The following is a 13033-nucleotide window of genomic DNA, read 5'->3' as shown; positions in this document are numbered from 1 at the left end:
TTGAATTCCTATGAAACTGCTCATAAGGATTTATTTTGCCGATTTTACACGCAAATGACGTAGGCTAGTTCTCTAAGCTGATTGGTTGAATTTAAATCTAATTAGACAGCGACAAGTGTGATACTCATAATGAAATAGTTAAGAACTTAATTGGCCCTTGCTTTTGAAATTCAATTAATAGCGCCTACTCAAAAGTACAAAACATTTTTAGCGGGAACCATTTATTGCAAGAAATAAATTTTCTATTTGATGCAATTTAAGTCAAATCTGAGATAAATGGTTATTCATACATGGACCACAATGAAGAGGATTCAGTACAACCCCATTTCTTAGTGCATTCTTCAAATTACTTAAATCATTTTTCTTAAAAATGTTTAATCTGTCGAAACAAAATTAAAGCGAAATGAGGTTAAGACACGAACAAAAAACGTGCAGGGTTATACGAATACGTCACAATCGACGCGCAATACTCAAGAGCGACTTATATACATCTATAGACATAAGTTCGCTACTTTCTTTGAATCATGATGGACACGATCGGACCATCATGATTCAAAGAAACGAATCAACTGCAAAATTAAATGCATAGAGCATGCCTGCAAGAATCAAATGATGTATGCTAAGCAATTCCTTCAATTGAAAATCATCATAAATAATTCTAATCACTAATTGGTAATGAAGAATACTCGCAAAAAGCTTTTATTTTTGCACGACAAACAAAATTAATTTTTTTCATTTTCATATCCTTGGGCGATACCAGTTCGTCCCTTTTCAGCCAGCTTCACTTCCGTCTGTCCCAAATTTTGCTCCAAGCCTTTCCAGGAAAGATCATTGAGGTATCCAGCACCAAAGTGACTATTCACGCTTAAAGTTCCGTCTCCTTTCAAAGCGATTTGTGATTTTGAGCTTCCCATTTCCCTATTGGCAAATTCTTGAGTTTCTTCTCTTACATTTGACCTTAATTTCCCAGTCAAAAGGCTCACATCTGTTTCGTTAACACTTTTTCCTATGATATTGACATCATTTAAACTGCTTAGATACCTATTATAGTCATAGGTAAAATTTAAGTCGGTTATATCAGCATTTAAAGCAATTTCAATGTCATATGGGGTAACTATGGGCTTATAGAAGTCCCGACTGTCATATATCTCATTCATGGCACATGTGATCATCACATAAATGTCAATCTAAAAAATAAGTAGCTACATTAGAAATCATCTTAAGACAGGGAAAATATATAAATGTACCTCTCCCAAATTAGCCAGTTTTGCAACTGTAGGTTTGCCAACACTAATTAAATAATATTTCTTGCCACATGCCTCAACAAGCTTTTTGACCCTTTCAATCACTTTTAAGTAATTTTTAACTGCCAGTGTTCCAATTACAATGCCTATAGTCGATGCGTCTTTAATCTTTTCAATAAGAAAATATCTTCTTTTAATAATCTTTGAATCTGGCTGATAGGACATTAAATCCAGTGGCTGCTTAGATGGATCAACATAGTAGAACCTTTTAGCTACAATGTTTAGTTTACTAAATTGTTTCCTTAAGAGAACAAATGGTGTAAAATTTTACATTTGAAACCTAAACTAATATTCATCAGTTTCCTTTCGTTCCTTCCTACAAAAACTATGTTGTTATTATTATTTATATCTGATAGATCGTCATCTATTTTCATGACAACAATGTTTGGCTTATTGGCAAAAGCCTTACAAATATGATCTGAAATTAAATACAAGACATTTGTTTTAAATTTAACAGACAGTTAATTACTAGTTGACAAACCATAAGAATGGACATATCCATCATCTAAAAGAACGAGTGTTTCATTTTCTTCTTTGGCAAGAATTTTTTCCAAATCTGTGACTGAAATGGTTTTCTTTTCATAAACATTTAAATAAGGTAAATTTTCAGAAGGTTTTGAAAAGCATATGGGGCCAAAATGGATAATGGCATCTGCATTAATGTGTGCAGCTGCTACATAATCTATACAGCAACTGAAATAAAACAATCCTCTTGATTACATACATTGTGAAGGTTCAACTAATTCACCTTTCATAAGCAGTATCTCCAAGTATATAAACTGTTTGGCCTAATATCTTTTGCAGTTTAAGTGCAACTTCAGTGGAATGTGGCAATAAATGATCAGGGAATTGAAGGCATACCTGAAAGTATTATATGGTGAATGCTAACGGAATTTCTTCTGACTAAATTAGTTTGTACTTTTTGATACTCATTTTCTTTTATCCATTGAGCACATTTTTGTATTTCATAAGTTTGGTCAAATTGCTGAAATTCGAACTGGGGAATCTCGCCTTTCAGTTCAATGTCTTTTTCTAGGCTTACGGATTCGTTGGTGGAGAATTGGGGCATTTTTAATTGATCAGGAACCCTGGGCAAGATTATTAATGCTTTGAAAATTAAAATTTATTATAACTATTGTACACAATTTTCTTCATGAGTTTAATTTTTTTTGTTTAAGTAAATAAAGTAATAATCAACAAACATCATTTAAGAGTAGAATGCTCTCCTTTTCCAACCCTATAGTTCAAAGAAAGACACTTGACCACTAAAGAGTTTATGAACCAATTGTGAATAAGAAATTTTGACAATCAGCTGATTATCAAATAATGTCAGGATATTTGTTGTTTTGTGTGTTTTTATTAGTTTTTTGATGATTTCTTTATCTTCCAGAAAAATGAACTAAAAATAATAACCGATATTAAAACAATTTAATTTAGTGAATAGTGGGTTATTTGATAAAAATAAAGAACTAAATCCTCTATTAAAATGGATGAATTTAAACAAAAATTAATGGGGCTTCTAAACAAGCAGGTATAGTAGCTTCTGGTTGTTCTATTTAATAAATATCTTCTCCCTTTACCTCTGCACTACGGCAAAATAGAACATTGAAAGCATACAGTATCCAAATTTTTTCTGAGTGTTTCTTTCCAAAAATCTGCAATTCTTGTTCCATTAAAATTTTTTCTGTTATATGTTTTCCTTATTCCCAAAATTGAACCTGAAATCTACATTTTTAAAAAGAAACAATCAGCGGTAGTCTAAACCCTTTTTTGTTAAATATCAAGCGTGTGGGTAGTGCCTAGGTTCTCTCAATATTTATATATCCTGAGGTTTAATAAGTCTGTCTGCTTGCAGCCTCCAAAAATCCCTTCTATGGGCTTTGATGATTCTAACTATCATTTTCCTCAAATGCCCACATTATCAATCAACAGCAAAACTGCCCAAGATAGTGATCGACCTGCAGATCAAGATATTCTAGAGAGCATTGAAGCTGCCTATTTTTCCACAAGTGATGACTTTGACATTTGTAGATTTGAATTAATGGTCAGAAAAATTATTTTTACACTTAAAGTTTCACATGTTTTTAAACAGGAATTTTATCCACAGAAACTTCCAGAAACTTTAGACTGTCATCAGATCCAACAGGATTTTAAGAATTTAAAGCAGCAACATTCAGTTGTGTCTAAAAAAGTGCTACAAATGATCTTAGAGCATCAGAGCGCATGCAATGATGAATTTAAAAACATTCAAGTAATATTGGAACATCTAACAGATACTTTAAATCAATGTAGAGAAAGCAGACGGCAACTAGCAGTATGTGGCAAGCAGTGCTCTTCTAGTTTAGGTATTCTTGCAAATTACAGAAAAAGAAAGTTGTCTCAAAGGTTGTTGAGTAACTTAAACATGATCAAAAATTTGGTACATATTTTGTATCCTTTTTCTACATTAAGCTATAGGGAAGCATGTTGTAGCATAGCTTTGATAAAAGATGTCAGCAACTGTTGAATGATGAAGACTATGTGGGGACAATATCTGAGCTAAAAAAGTGTCAAAAGACTGCAATCAAATATCGGCACTTTAGCTGCGTTGCAGCTTTAACTTATAAGTTGCAGGAAACCTTAGAAAACACTGATACAAAATTTGATAGAATTTTAGCAGAAGTGATAGGCCATTTACTCTTTGTAAGCCGTATAAGTAATGTTGATATTTCAGATGTGTTACCACTTTGACAGTGAAAGATATAGAAAACTTCAATTGGCCTATGATTTGCTGGAAAAATCGCAAGTGGCAATGATTGATAATATTCATGTGCACTATATTACGGCTATATATAATTCTTCTTTTAACATTGTTAATTCATTTGTTGCTTCCACAGATGTTCTAGAATCTGGGGTAAATGGCGGAAAAAATCCGTACAAAACTTTGTGTCAGGTCAGTCCAGTAAAATTGGGAAATCCATTCTATATCCTACACATATTAATTAATGTATCTATGAAAAGTTACAAAATGCATAAACCAAATATTTTTCTTTTAGTCAGTTCCTCAGGATTGCTTCATTTCATGTCTAGTCCAATTGTGTAAAGTATTATTCAAAATAGTTCTTAGCTACCATCAGTTAGCCATATGGTATAATAATATAGAAGAAGGGCAAGATGAGGGAGATTTGGGTAACTGCCATGAAAAAAAAAGATGTATTTAATTTAAATAAACATTGCAGATGTAGAGTTAAGTATGGGCAAGCAAAAATTGGAACACAATGTTGTTAAAATATGGGACGATGTGCAAAGAAAAGTGTCTAGTTTATTACTAAACGCCCATTTAGCAGCTTATAAGTTTGATCAGTTTGTTCAAGTACTGAGAGTAGTTCATAGGTTTGTTAATCGCGGTAGCCAAAAGAAAACAGGCGTTATTTTTTTTTTATATTTATGTATCAGATTAATTCAAGTGGGAGAAGAGTTTTGCGGCAGCAAATCTGAAGATTTACAAGAATCAATTAGAAAGCAAAGTGCGTGCTACTTTAAAAATTATCACGCTCAAAGACTGGAAGAATTAAAAATATTTATGGAAAATGAGATGTGGGAGATTTGCCCTGTGAAGCCCGCATTTAGTATACTGCAGTTACAGGTAAGAGTTAAGAAAACAAGATATCAAATCATCCGTATTAACATTTAGTTTCAAAAAATTTACCATAGTTTTAATTTGTGTTTATTGTTTTAATAACTTTAAGGAATTTAAATCTGTAAGATCAGCTTTAAAAAATTACAAAAATACTCCACAAATGAGTCCTACAACTCCTGTATATTCTACTAACTCAACTGAATGCTCGTCGTGCCACTCTCAAGACGGCAGTAGCGTAACAGGTAGTAAATGACCAGGTCAGATCTTTGTATTATTTAAAGAAAACAATGTGCAGGTACTTATTTTGTAAGATATGCCAATCATGGGACTCCATTCGACGGCAGTTTAGATGAGGCCATTGTCGAAGAAGATATTTTAGCTATTGATAACACTAAGGGGTCTGGGTATTTTTCGGAGGATAGTGAGGAAGATGAGGAAGCAGAAGAGCTCAAAAGAGAATTTGTGGATGAGGAGTAAGTTTGAAGAGTTTTATGGGTGTTATATATTTTGTCTAATGTTGACAAATAAAATAGCGGGTTTTGTAATGAAATCAAGTGATAAAACGGGTGTAAATCATATATAAAACTCCATACGAAATGCTAGTTCACATAATGCATGTCGAATTGAATGCCTCTTTTTTCATGTTTAATTTTTTATTCCAGAAGAAATCCTAATAAAAACAACGAAAACAAGAGACGACATCAAGAAAATTGTCCTATTTTAACAAACACTACTCTTTCAGTGTTGAGACAAGTGGGTAAATACCTTCAAATGTCTCGTCTACTGAAACCCATTTCCTTTCAAATTATTAGCTGCATGAATCAACTCTTTGATTACTATTTATACAGTGTGCATTTATTTTTTGCTTCAGATTTGGTAAGTGTTATTATTTAGTGAGGTTGGTTCAGGTTATTTACGGTCGTGTTAATCCTTTCTTAACTCATAAAATTAGTTTTAATTTATTTACAGTCACGCTAGATAACAATAAATTGAGCCACGATTTCAGCTATTTCAAGTTGATCAATCAAATCAATCGTCTTGATAGTAATGTCGAGACGCTTAACAACATTTTACATCTCAGTACATTATATATCATTTCTAGGCTGTCTCAGGCAATAATCTTTATACTGAAGAATTATCAATGACCCTCAGAAAAATAAGTGATAATATGATATTTGAGCCGCCCATTCAAGAAACCGAATATACCATGCCTGAAGGCTACATTTGTAAACCTTCCCTTTCGACTATGGTCGAATTAAAAAGCCCTGAAAAACTGCATGGTCTTGCAGAAAGAGTTGTGGCAGTAGAAAGCCTAATTTTCCTGTCAAAGCAGTACGAGTTTCTACAAGATTACTTGGAACATTTAATACCCCAAACAAATAGAATCATGTTGCAGCAGTTTTTTTCCCAAGTGAGTATTTACATGTAAAGCTAGTACCATTTAACAGTGGCTGCACAGTTAGCCAGGCTGTGATATTTTTTCTTCATCACACTGGCCGATCTATATTTGTCACACTGGCAATAAATCTATAAGAACTAGTCAAATGCTCACTGTGAAATTGATGCATTTGGGTTGCTTTCTTCATTTTTTGTTTCTAATTTTGCAAACCCTGAAGGTCCGGTTCAAGCGAATTGACCTAATTATGCCAAATACATATATTTCGTCCAATTGATCATCCTGCAGCTGCAGTTTTGGTGAACTTATAGCTTGGTCTAGGCCAAGGCAGAACGAATTCCTTGCATATTTTATGCAATCCACAATACTTTGTAGCCGCAATATGATGTTCACCTATTTGTACAGAAAAGTGTTGGTTAGACAGAGACAACACTCTAATCCTGGGAGTAATTGTTTTTCAAATCAATGAAATAGTAAATTATAATTTCCAAAAAGATTAAAAATCTAATCCGAAAATCATTTCTTTCATATTATAGAGTAAATATTTCAAATTTTTATAGTCAAGTTTGTAACAATTGTTAAATTTAAAGGAACTCTAAGTATGTTTATGTTCAAAAGAAAAAGTAGTGGTAATTACAACTTATATAAGTATGTCATATATTAATCAAGAACTTAATTTAACTGCCGACAAAATAAACCCACCACTAGTCATATTAACTTCAGGATGTGTCCTTTCAGGCAAAACTTGATAATGCCTCATAAAATTATTACTTAACTTGATCCCTACCACATCAAGACGCGTTTTCAAGTAGACAAACAATTCCTCTAGAGGCTCCCTTGTTAAATTAAACACAACTATCTGGCGCGATCCTTTTAAAAACTGCATCAGTTCTTTTACAATATTCACTGGATGTTCTTTTGCTGTTATTATAAGGGAATCACATTTGTTTTGTAATATTTGGCATGCTCTTTGATTGTCTAATTGCCATTGTGGTTGTTTCTGTGCATTTTCTGATGAACTTTCACCCTCATTTTTTTTTCTTTTTAATGGAGGTTCTTCAGTGTCATCTTTAGCCTCAAATTGACTATTAAAAGTGTCTTTGTTTTGATAGAAGCACCTCAATACTGAATAGAGATTAACATTGATACACCTTTCCCGCTGTTCCTTAGAGAACTGCATGGCTACAAATGCAATTTTCTGGCACTCATTGCCAGGATGCATGTGAATTAGGATACCACTAGTATTGGCTCCAATAGAATTCATTATGGCAGCTGTCATAAGACCTGAAGTTCCACTGTCATACAGTAAATGTCTGCCATTTGAATGAATATTAGCATATGTGAGCATCTGAGATAAATCATCTATTCTTATTCCTAAAGTTTTTATAGGGTCTTGTCGATAAAACATGTTTGCCAAAAGTCGAATTGTGGGACGTTTTATTTGGATGTACTCAAAGTACTTCTTTTCTTTTTTCTTTAAATATTTTTCTTGTGAATATTCAGTTTTCATATTGAAGGTTTTGGAATTGTTTACCAACTCCCCAATAATAGTATTTGAGTTTAATTCAGAGTCTTGCAGCTTATCTATATCATCTTTTGTCAGTGTCTGGGAGTCTCCATTAATGACTATGTTTCTGTTGTCAGTGCCACTCTCTTGGATATTCAACATCCCCACTACATTTGCACTATCCTGGACTTTTTCCAGAATAAAGAGTTTCTTGTTTTGTGGCCTATTTTTCATTTGAAATGTATCGAAATACTTTTGGCCCACTACATTGTCCAGTTCAACTGTAAACTTGCCAATAACCATCGTTCCATGCTTCTTCAGTTTATGGAGCTTGGTGTAGCCTTGCCTTTGCACTATAATTTGGTCACCAACATTTATTGTATGCTGATTTTGGTTCATTTTTTAAGAAAATACTAACTTTGTTTTGCAATTACCCCGTAAAAGAGCGTGTGATTTGTTGTTTTGGTTTGCGAATTGAGGTTAGGTTGGAATTTCGATTTCAGTTTTGACATGTGTCTTCGTCGTCGATACTGGTTTATTCCTTTTTTTTAATTCCATAAGATAAATAAGGACACGAAGCAAGTGCTCCAGCTACACTCATCAATTCATTCTGCGCCAGAAAAATAAACCGTTGGCAAATTGAAATTGAACGATTTTGTATGGGTGATTCGTTTGTAAGTATGTTGAATATTCATTTTTAGAACGTTGTTAGTGCCATGCATCTAAGAAAACCTGTCTACATGTCTGTAGTGGCACAGGCATTTGATCTCAGGCAAATTTTAACGTCCATGTCCAAAATCAACTGGGAAGTTAAGGAAGTGATGTCCCAGCACAATTCTTATATTGATTTAATTCTGAGGGTAAAGCCTTTTCCTTTCTAATTGTTGTAATCTAAGTATTTTGTATCATAGGAAGTACAAATATTTAGACTAAGACTAGACGAAGTGGCTCATAAAGTACCCATATCAACTGAAGTTTATAAGGTGTTGTGGGAAAGCATCGCACATATTGTTACTCATACGTTGGTGCAAGGGTGAATTAAGCCTGTAAAATTTGCGAACAAAAAAATTAACGAACTGTTTCAGTTTTTCTGATGCCAAAAAGTGTTCGAACGCCGGGAGAGCGTTGATGCAATTGGATTTTACTCAATTCTTAATGAAGTTTGAGAAAATTTCGTCGCTAAAACCAGTACCTCATAAAGAATATGTTGAGAACTACGTAAAGGCGTTTTATCTGCCTGAAATAGAACTAGAGAAGTGGATCAAAGACCATAAAGTAAGGTGATAGAAATTGCCCTTATTAAATGTGCTTAAAATGGCAGATTTTAAGGAATATTCATCAAAACATCTCTTTGGCTTGGTGAGCTGTGCCTGTCAAAGTAACAAAAAGACTCGTCAGCGAATGTTGCAAATCATAGAAGAAACCGAAAAGGGGTTTTTTGGTAGATAACACTTGAATTTATCATTTTTACCATAATAATATAGCCTAATTGAATTGATAATTATTTATTATTATCCAATTTTCTGACAATTATTCTTAATGAGTGATATACTGTTATCTTATCTAATTCTACTTATTTACGTTTGTAAAAACTTTTACAGTTCGAGATTGTTAATATGTAATTGAGATTCAAATATTGTTTAACTAGTCTTTATCGCATACCATTTACTAAAGGTGTCAGTATGTAGGTACTGAAGGTGATATCGAACACACGGCAGAATAGTCCACCGTAAGCACACTACCGGCCAGTTCCGTTAATATTAGTGGTAAGAAAAACTTAATTTAATTTCGAAATTTAAACTTTAACGTTTGTCGAACATTGACATTAAGATATAGTATGCAATAGCTTTCTAGTGATACGAATATTGTTCATTTACAGACGATATTTTTTATGATGTAGCGCATTTTTTATCAGGGTAGTAAGTTACTTTAGTTGTGATATATAGCTGAAACAAAGCAGCGGTAAATTAGTTACTGAAAATCTTGGAGTGGCCAGTAGTGGTCAAAGAATTGTGTAGCAGTGTCATGGAATATTAATCAGTAATGTTAGGAAAGTTCCAACAAATAGGACAATTATTATTTGGCAGGTAGAATCTCATAAAATGATACGGCATGATGCATCCATGTCATCCATTTGAGTTTTATTAAATATTAGCAATAATTAATTTTATGAAGGTTGGCGTTTAGTTTGAATTTTTTCTCCTTTTTAGCAGAAACATTAGTTTATTTTAATTTATACCACATTCTTTCCCTGCGCTACTAAAATCTATCGTTAGAACCTGCTAGAAGATCACCATCACATCACATGGTTGTCCTTCCAATAGAACATCTGCGTCTGTAGAAGTGTTTCCAAAAGCGCTTATAGCAGGAGAACGACGTGTACATTGCATAATATTAACGGAATCTGCCATGGTTCTGGTTGATGGCTCACCCTGTATTTGAGCAAAATCTCAAAATTCTTTTATGTTTTATTATACTATTTGTTTTTACTTATTTAAATGGTTTAATAAGTTTTAGAATTGATCGTGTAATAGTGTAGATGATTTGGTTTTTCCTATAATCAAACTTATCATTATCTTAATTATGTTAGTTTGTACATACTTATATTTCTTATTTTCATTAATAATAAAAATATTACCTCTTTTTGATCTTATCAATTATATCGCAAGAGTTTAAAATTGTAATAAGTTGGGTTAAAAAGAGAAAAAAATGCAATATTTAACAACTAGAGATTAATACAAAGAGTTCCAAAAACCATCATCAACGTGGTATTGTATGGTACTATATCGATATAAAACCGCTCGGAAATGCCCGAGTGAACACGAGCTGATTGGAGTTGATTGTCGGTTGCGTTTGTTCGATCGAATTACGACGTGCGCTCCATACTTCTCAAGAAAGAAATAGAAGACGAGATTACGCACGGTACAATATTTATTTAGTGAGACCGATCATACATATGGTGAACCAAAAAAATATAATTTTGTCATTTTTTGTTTGGTTTCAACACTCGACAACAGTAAAAAGAAAAAGTAGATGCAAAATATTTTAAAAAGTACTCTTCATTAAAGTTGCAAAAACATTTGTAGAGACCCCATTTTTATTTAAATGCCGTTGAAATTCAAATACCCTGTGCCAAATAATTTTAGATTTACATAATTTGACACCAGCAAAGCGAGCGATTCAATCTAGATTCGAAATTATTCATGTAGATATTAGTCATAGTTTTTGAATAAAATCTAATTCTTCTGTTCGGGATATCTTGAGAAGTAATCAGATTTTTATAGGAATTAAAGATAAAACTGCCTGCAATAAGACACAATCTTGTTTTAATTTAACCGAGTGTGTATCTAATGGTTTTCGAAATTCTCATGTTGGGAATACAATTTGAATTTGGGATTCCCTGTAAGTAGCAGGTAGACAAATTAAATCTGTGTATAAATTCAGAAGACATTACATCTCGCGGATTCGCCCAACTAATGCTGGTTAGGGGCGGTAGGTCTGATTCCTTTCATCCTTCTTTATCACTTTTGTCAATTAAAGTTAAAAAGAGATGAACTATAGGTAGACTATACGGTTAAATAAAAAATAAAAATAGACAAGTTGGCTATGCCCTTGCTATCTTTTGTTTTTTCTCCTTGTCGTGCGATTTCGTTGCTTTGTCATTCATTTTTCGTTATTACTTATCGTCCTTCACTCACGATTAGTTTGTTACGTTTTTTTTTCGAATTTTGTGAAGTTACATAATTTAAACTTGAAAATTTCAGTGTATGTAATCATTTTTTTGGTAACAAGTACCTAATCAGTTTAGTAATAGCACGGTGGAACCTTGAAGTTAAAAAGCATAGGTTTTTTTGTAAAAGTTGTCTTCGAAGTGCAACCAATAATTATTCCAGAGCAGGAATCAGGTACGTACTCCAGTTGAACATTAGTTTTAAAAATAAAATAGTGAACATCCCAAACATTTTTGCATATTACGAAAAAATTGTATATGTATATCTGGTTTTCACGTCTTCAATCAAGGTAAATTAAAAATGGCGATAGTGGGCAGTTGCAATCCCCATAAACTGGAATGATGATTGGTTTATATCTGTGATTTGATTGGCGGATACAGGGAGACGCTTATTTATTTATTTTTTATTTTTCAAAGTGGGGGTCTTGTGGCTACCACACCTGTCCCTGCTTATAATTGAAATTTTATAGTCTCGTTTGGTTGCTGAAAAACTTTGCTAACCACGCCAGACTTTAATATAAAAATAGACGCCATTAAGGTAGTCAGGTAGGCTAACCGGTGGGGTGTCGTTATTGGTCGTAATTTTCTAGCGCCCTATTGGCTTAAATTCAAGGATAGAGCACCCCTCGACCCTATTCTGGTAATGTTTTCTGAGCATATAAAAGTGATACTCAGGACTGCGAACTGGCAAAGCGTGCACTCATATGTGCCGGGAAAGTTATTAAAATCCAGCTTTTCTTGTTTAACCTTTTATTTTAGTTTCGTATTAAATAGATATTTTCCCAAGGGCAAGTCTGAACTTCACCATATTAATTAAGTATTTAATTAAAATACTGATTAAGCCTCATTCCATATAAAGTATTTTTCATAATAGGTGGGTACTCATGGTGATATATACCCGGTGTCTGATTATCATGGCAGCCCAATTTAAACATTTCTTTCTCATTTTAAAGCAAAATGTTAAATGCAAAAATTATAGCAAGCACGACAAATTGTTACATAAGCTTGACAGAGAAACAGTTGCTGACAGTATGTTTTTGACACATGAAACAAACTATATATTTTAAATGAGACACCCCATATATTGTTATTTAAATAGATGGGCTTTTCATCCTGACCTGAAAAATAAATGTTTCAATGATATTAGCTCTAATAAATTTTTTGGTAATAAAGAATTCCTGTTCTGAAAGGCTAATGTGATTGACAAAGAATACTTCCTCTTGAACCTAATAGCATTGGGAACTCTAAAAACGAATGCATCCACTGGTGATCAAAATGCTAACAAGACAATAAGTATATGCAATATTACTTAACAGGTGAATTTCCCAATAAGACTGGTATGAAACAGAAGTACTTAATTTGCATAAAAATGATCAAAGTTACATTGTATATATTATATATTTTTATTAGCACGAAAAGCCCATTTTGATTGTGATTATTCCCTGAGATCAGATATCCAATGTGAAATTAAGTGTTA

General features: G+C 33.0%; 4 protein-coding genes across 9 annotated transcripts in view; 2 read left to right on the top strand and 2 right to left on the bottom strand.

Annotated features, from left to right (window-relative positions):
* Positions 1–669: 669 nt before the first annotated feature.
* On the bottom strand, positions 670–2502 carry Dph2 (Diphthamide biosynthesis 2). Its single transcript, XM_066288342.1, has 6 exons — positions 2224–2502; positions 2053–2165; positions 1786–1997; positions 1576–1722; positions 1248–1516; positions 670–1187 (listed from the first exon to the last, which is right to left on the bottom strand). The coding sequence occupies exons 1-6, from the start codon at positions 2371–2373 to the stop codon at positions 723–725; spliced, it is 1356 nt and encodes a 451-aa protein (XP_066144439.1). The 5' UTR covers positions 2374–2502; the 3' UTR covers positions 670–722.
* Positions 2503–2644: 142 nt separating this feature from the next.
* On the top strand, positions 2645–10469 carry Vps50 (vacuolar protein sorting 50). 3 transcript variants are annotated; one of them, XR_010732651.1, is made up of 17 exons: positions 2647–2835; positions 3160–3348; positions 3412–3723; positions 3777–3965; positions 4018–4236; positions 4340–4472; positions 4523–4676; positions 4740–4929; positions 5033–5165; positions 5219–5396; positions 5586–5799; positions 6026–6334; positions 8528–8686; positions 8738–8859; positions 8912–9101; positions 9156–9592; positions 10103–10469. XR_010732651.1 is itself a non-coding variant. In XM_066288328.1 (16 exons), exons 1-16 carry the CDS (start codon positions 2791–2793, stop codon positions 9273–9275), a joined length of 2856 nt encoding a protein of 951 aa, XP_066144425.1. In that variant the 5' UTR covers positions 2647–2790; the 3' UTR covers positions 9276–10469. The 3 variants fall into 3 exon arrangements, 2 of the variants coding, with proteins under 2 accessions (XP_066144426.1, XP_066144425.1); XM_066288328.1 differs by having other exon boundaries at positions 9156–10469; XM_066288329.1 differs by lacking the exons at positions 8738–8859; positions 8912–9101; positions 9156–9592; positions 10103–10469 and having other exon boundaries at positions 2645–2835; positions 8330–8655.
* Positions 6960–8316, bottom strand: Trmt6 (tRNA methyltransferase 6 non-catalytic subunit). Its single transcript, XM_066288343.1, has one exon. It carries the CDS (start codon positions 8223–8225, stop codon positions 6984–6986), a length of 1242 nt encoding a protein of 413 aa, XP_066144440.1. The 5' UTR covers positions 8226–8316; the 3' UTR covers positions 6960–6983.
* A 1003-nt stretch (positions 10470–11472) lies between the features above and the next one.
* LOC136342578 (uncharacterized) overlaps positions 11473–13033 on the top strand; it is a 46161-nt gene continuing 44600 nt past the window's right edge. For all 4 annotated transcript variants that reach the window (XM_066288528.1, XM_066288529.1, XM_066288527.1 and 1 more), the window contains exon 1: positions 11473–11731. The gene's annotated coding sequence lies outside the window, so the exon portion shown is untranslated. The remainder of the gene's footprint in view (positions 11732–13033) is intronic.

This window comes from Euwallacea fornicatus, chromosome 12 (assembly GCF_040115645.1).
Source record: "Euwallacea fornicatus isolate EFF26 chromosome 12, ASM4011564v1, whole genome shotgun sequence".
Taxonomy (NCBI): domain Eukaryota; kingdom Metazoa; phylum Arthropoda; class Insecta; order Coleoptera; family Curculionidae; genus Euwallacea; species Euwallacea fornicatus.
Note: the sequence above shows the minus strand (reverse complement) of the source record. Positions and strands in the feature narration are given on the sequence as shown.

Bases quoted from the DNA above. Each gene is read 5' to 3' on its own strand.
- Dph2 (XM_066288342.1), bottom strand. From the start codon at position 2,373: ATGCCCCAATTCTCCACCAACGAATCCGTAAGCCTAGAAAAAGACATT. The intron at 2,166-2,223 runs GTACAAACTAAT...TAATACTTTCAG, and splicing joins AAGAAAATGAGTATCAAAAA to GTATGCCTTCAATTCCCTGA. The intron at 1,723-1,785 runs GTTTGTCAACTA...ATTTAATTTCAG, and splicing joins TGGATATGTCCATTCTTATG to ATCATATTTGTAAGGCTTTT.
- Vps50 (XM_066288328.1), top strand. From the start codon at position 2,791: ATGGATGAATTTAAACAAAAATTAATGGGGCTTCTAAACAAGCAG. The intron at 5,800-6,025 runs GTAAGTGTTATT...TATCATTTCTAG, and splicing joins TATTTTTTGCTTCAGATTTG to GCTGTCTCAGGCAATAATCT. The intron at 8,860-8,911 runs GTGAATTAAGCC...GAACTGTTTCAG, and splicing joins ACTCATACGTTGGTGCAAGG to TTTTTCTGATGCCAAAAAGT.
- Trmt6 (XM_066288343.1), bottom strand. From the start codon at position 8,225: ATGAACCAAAATCAGCATACAATAAATGTTGGTGACCAAATTATAGTG.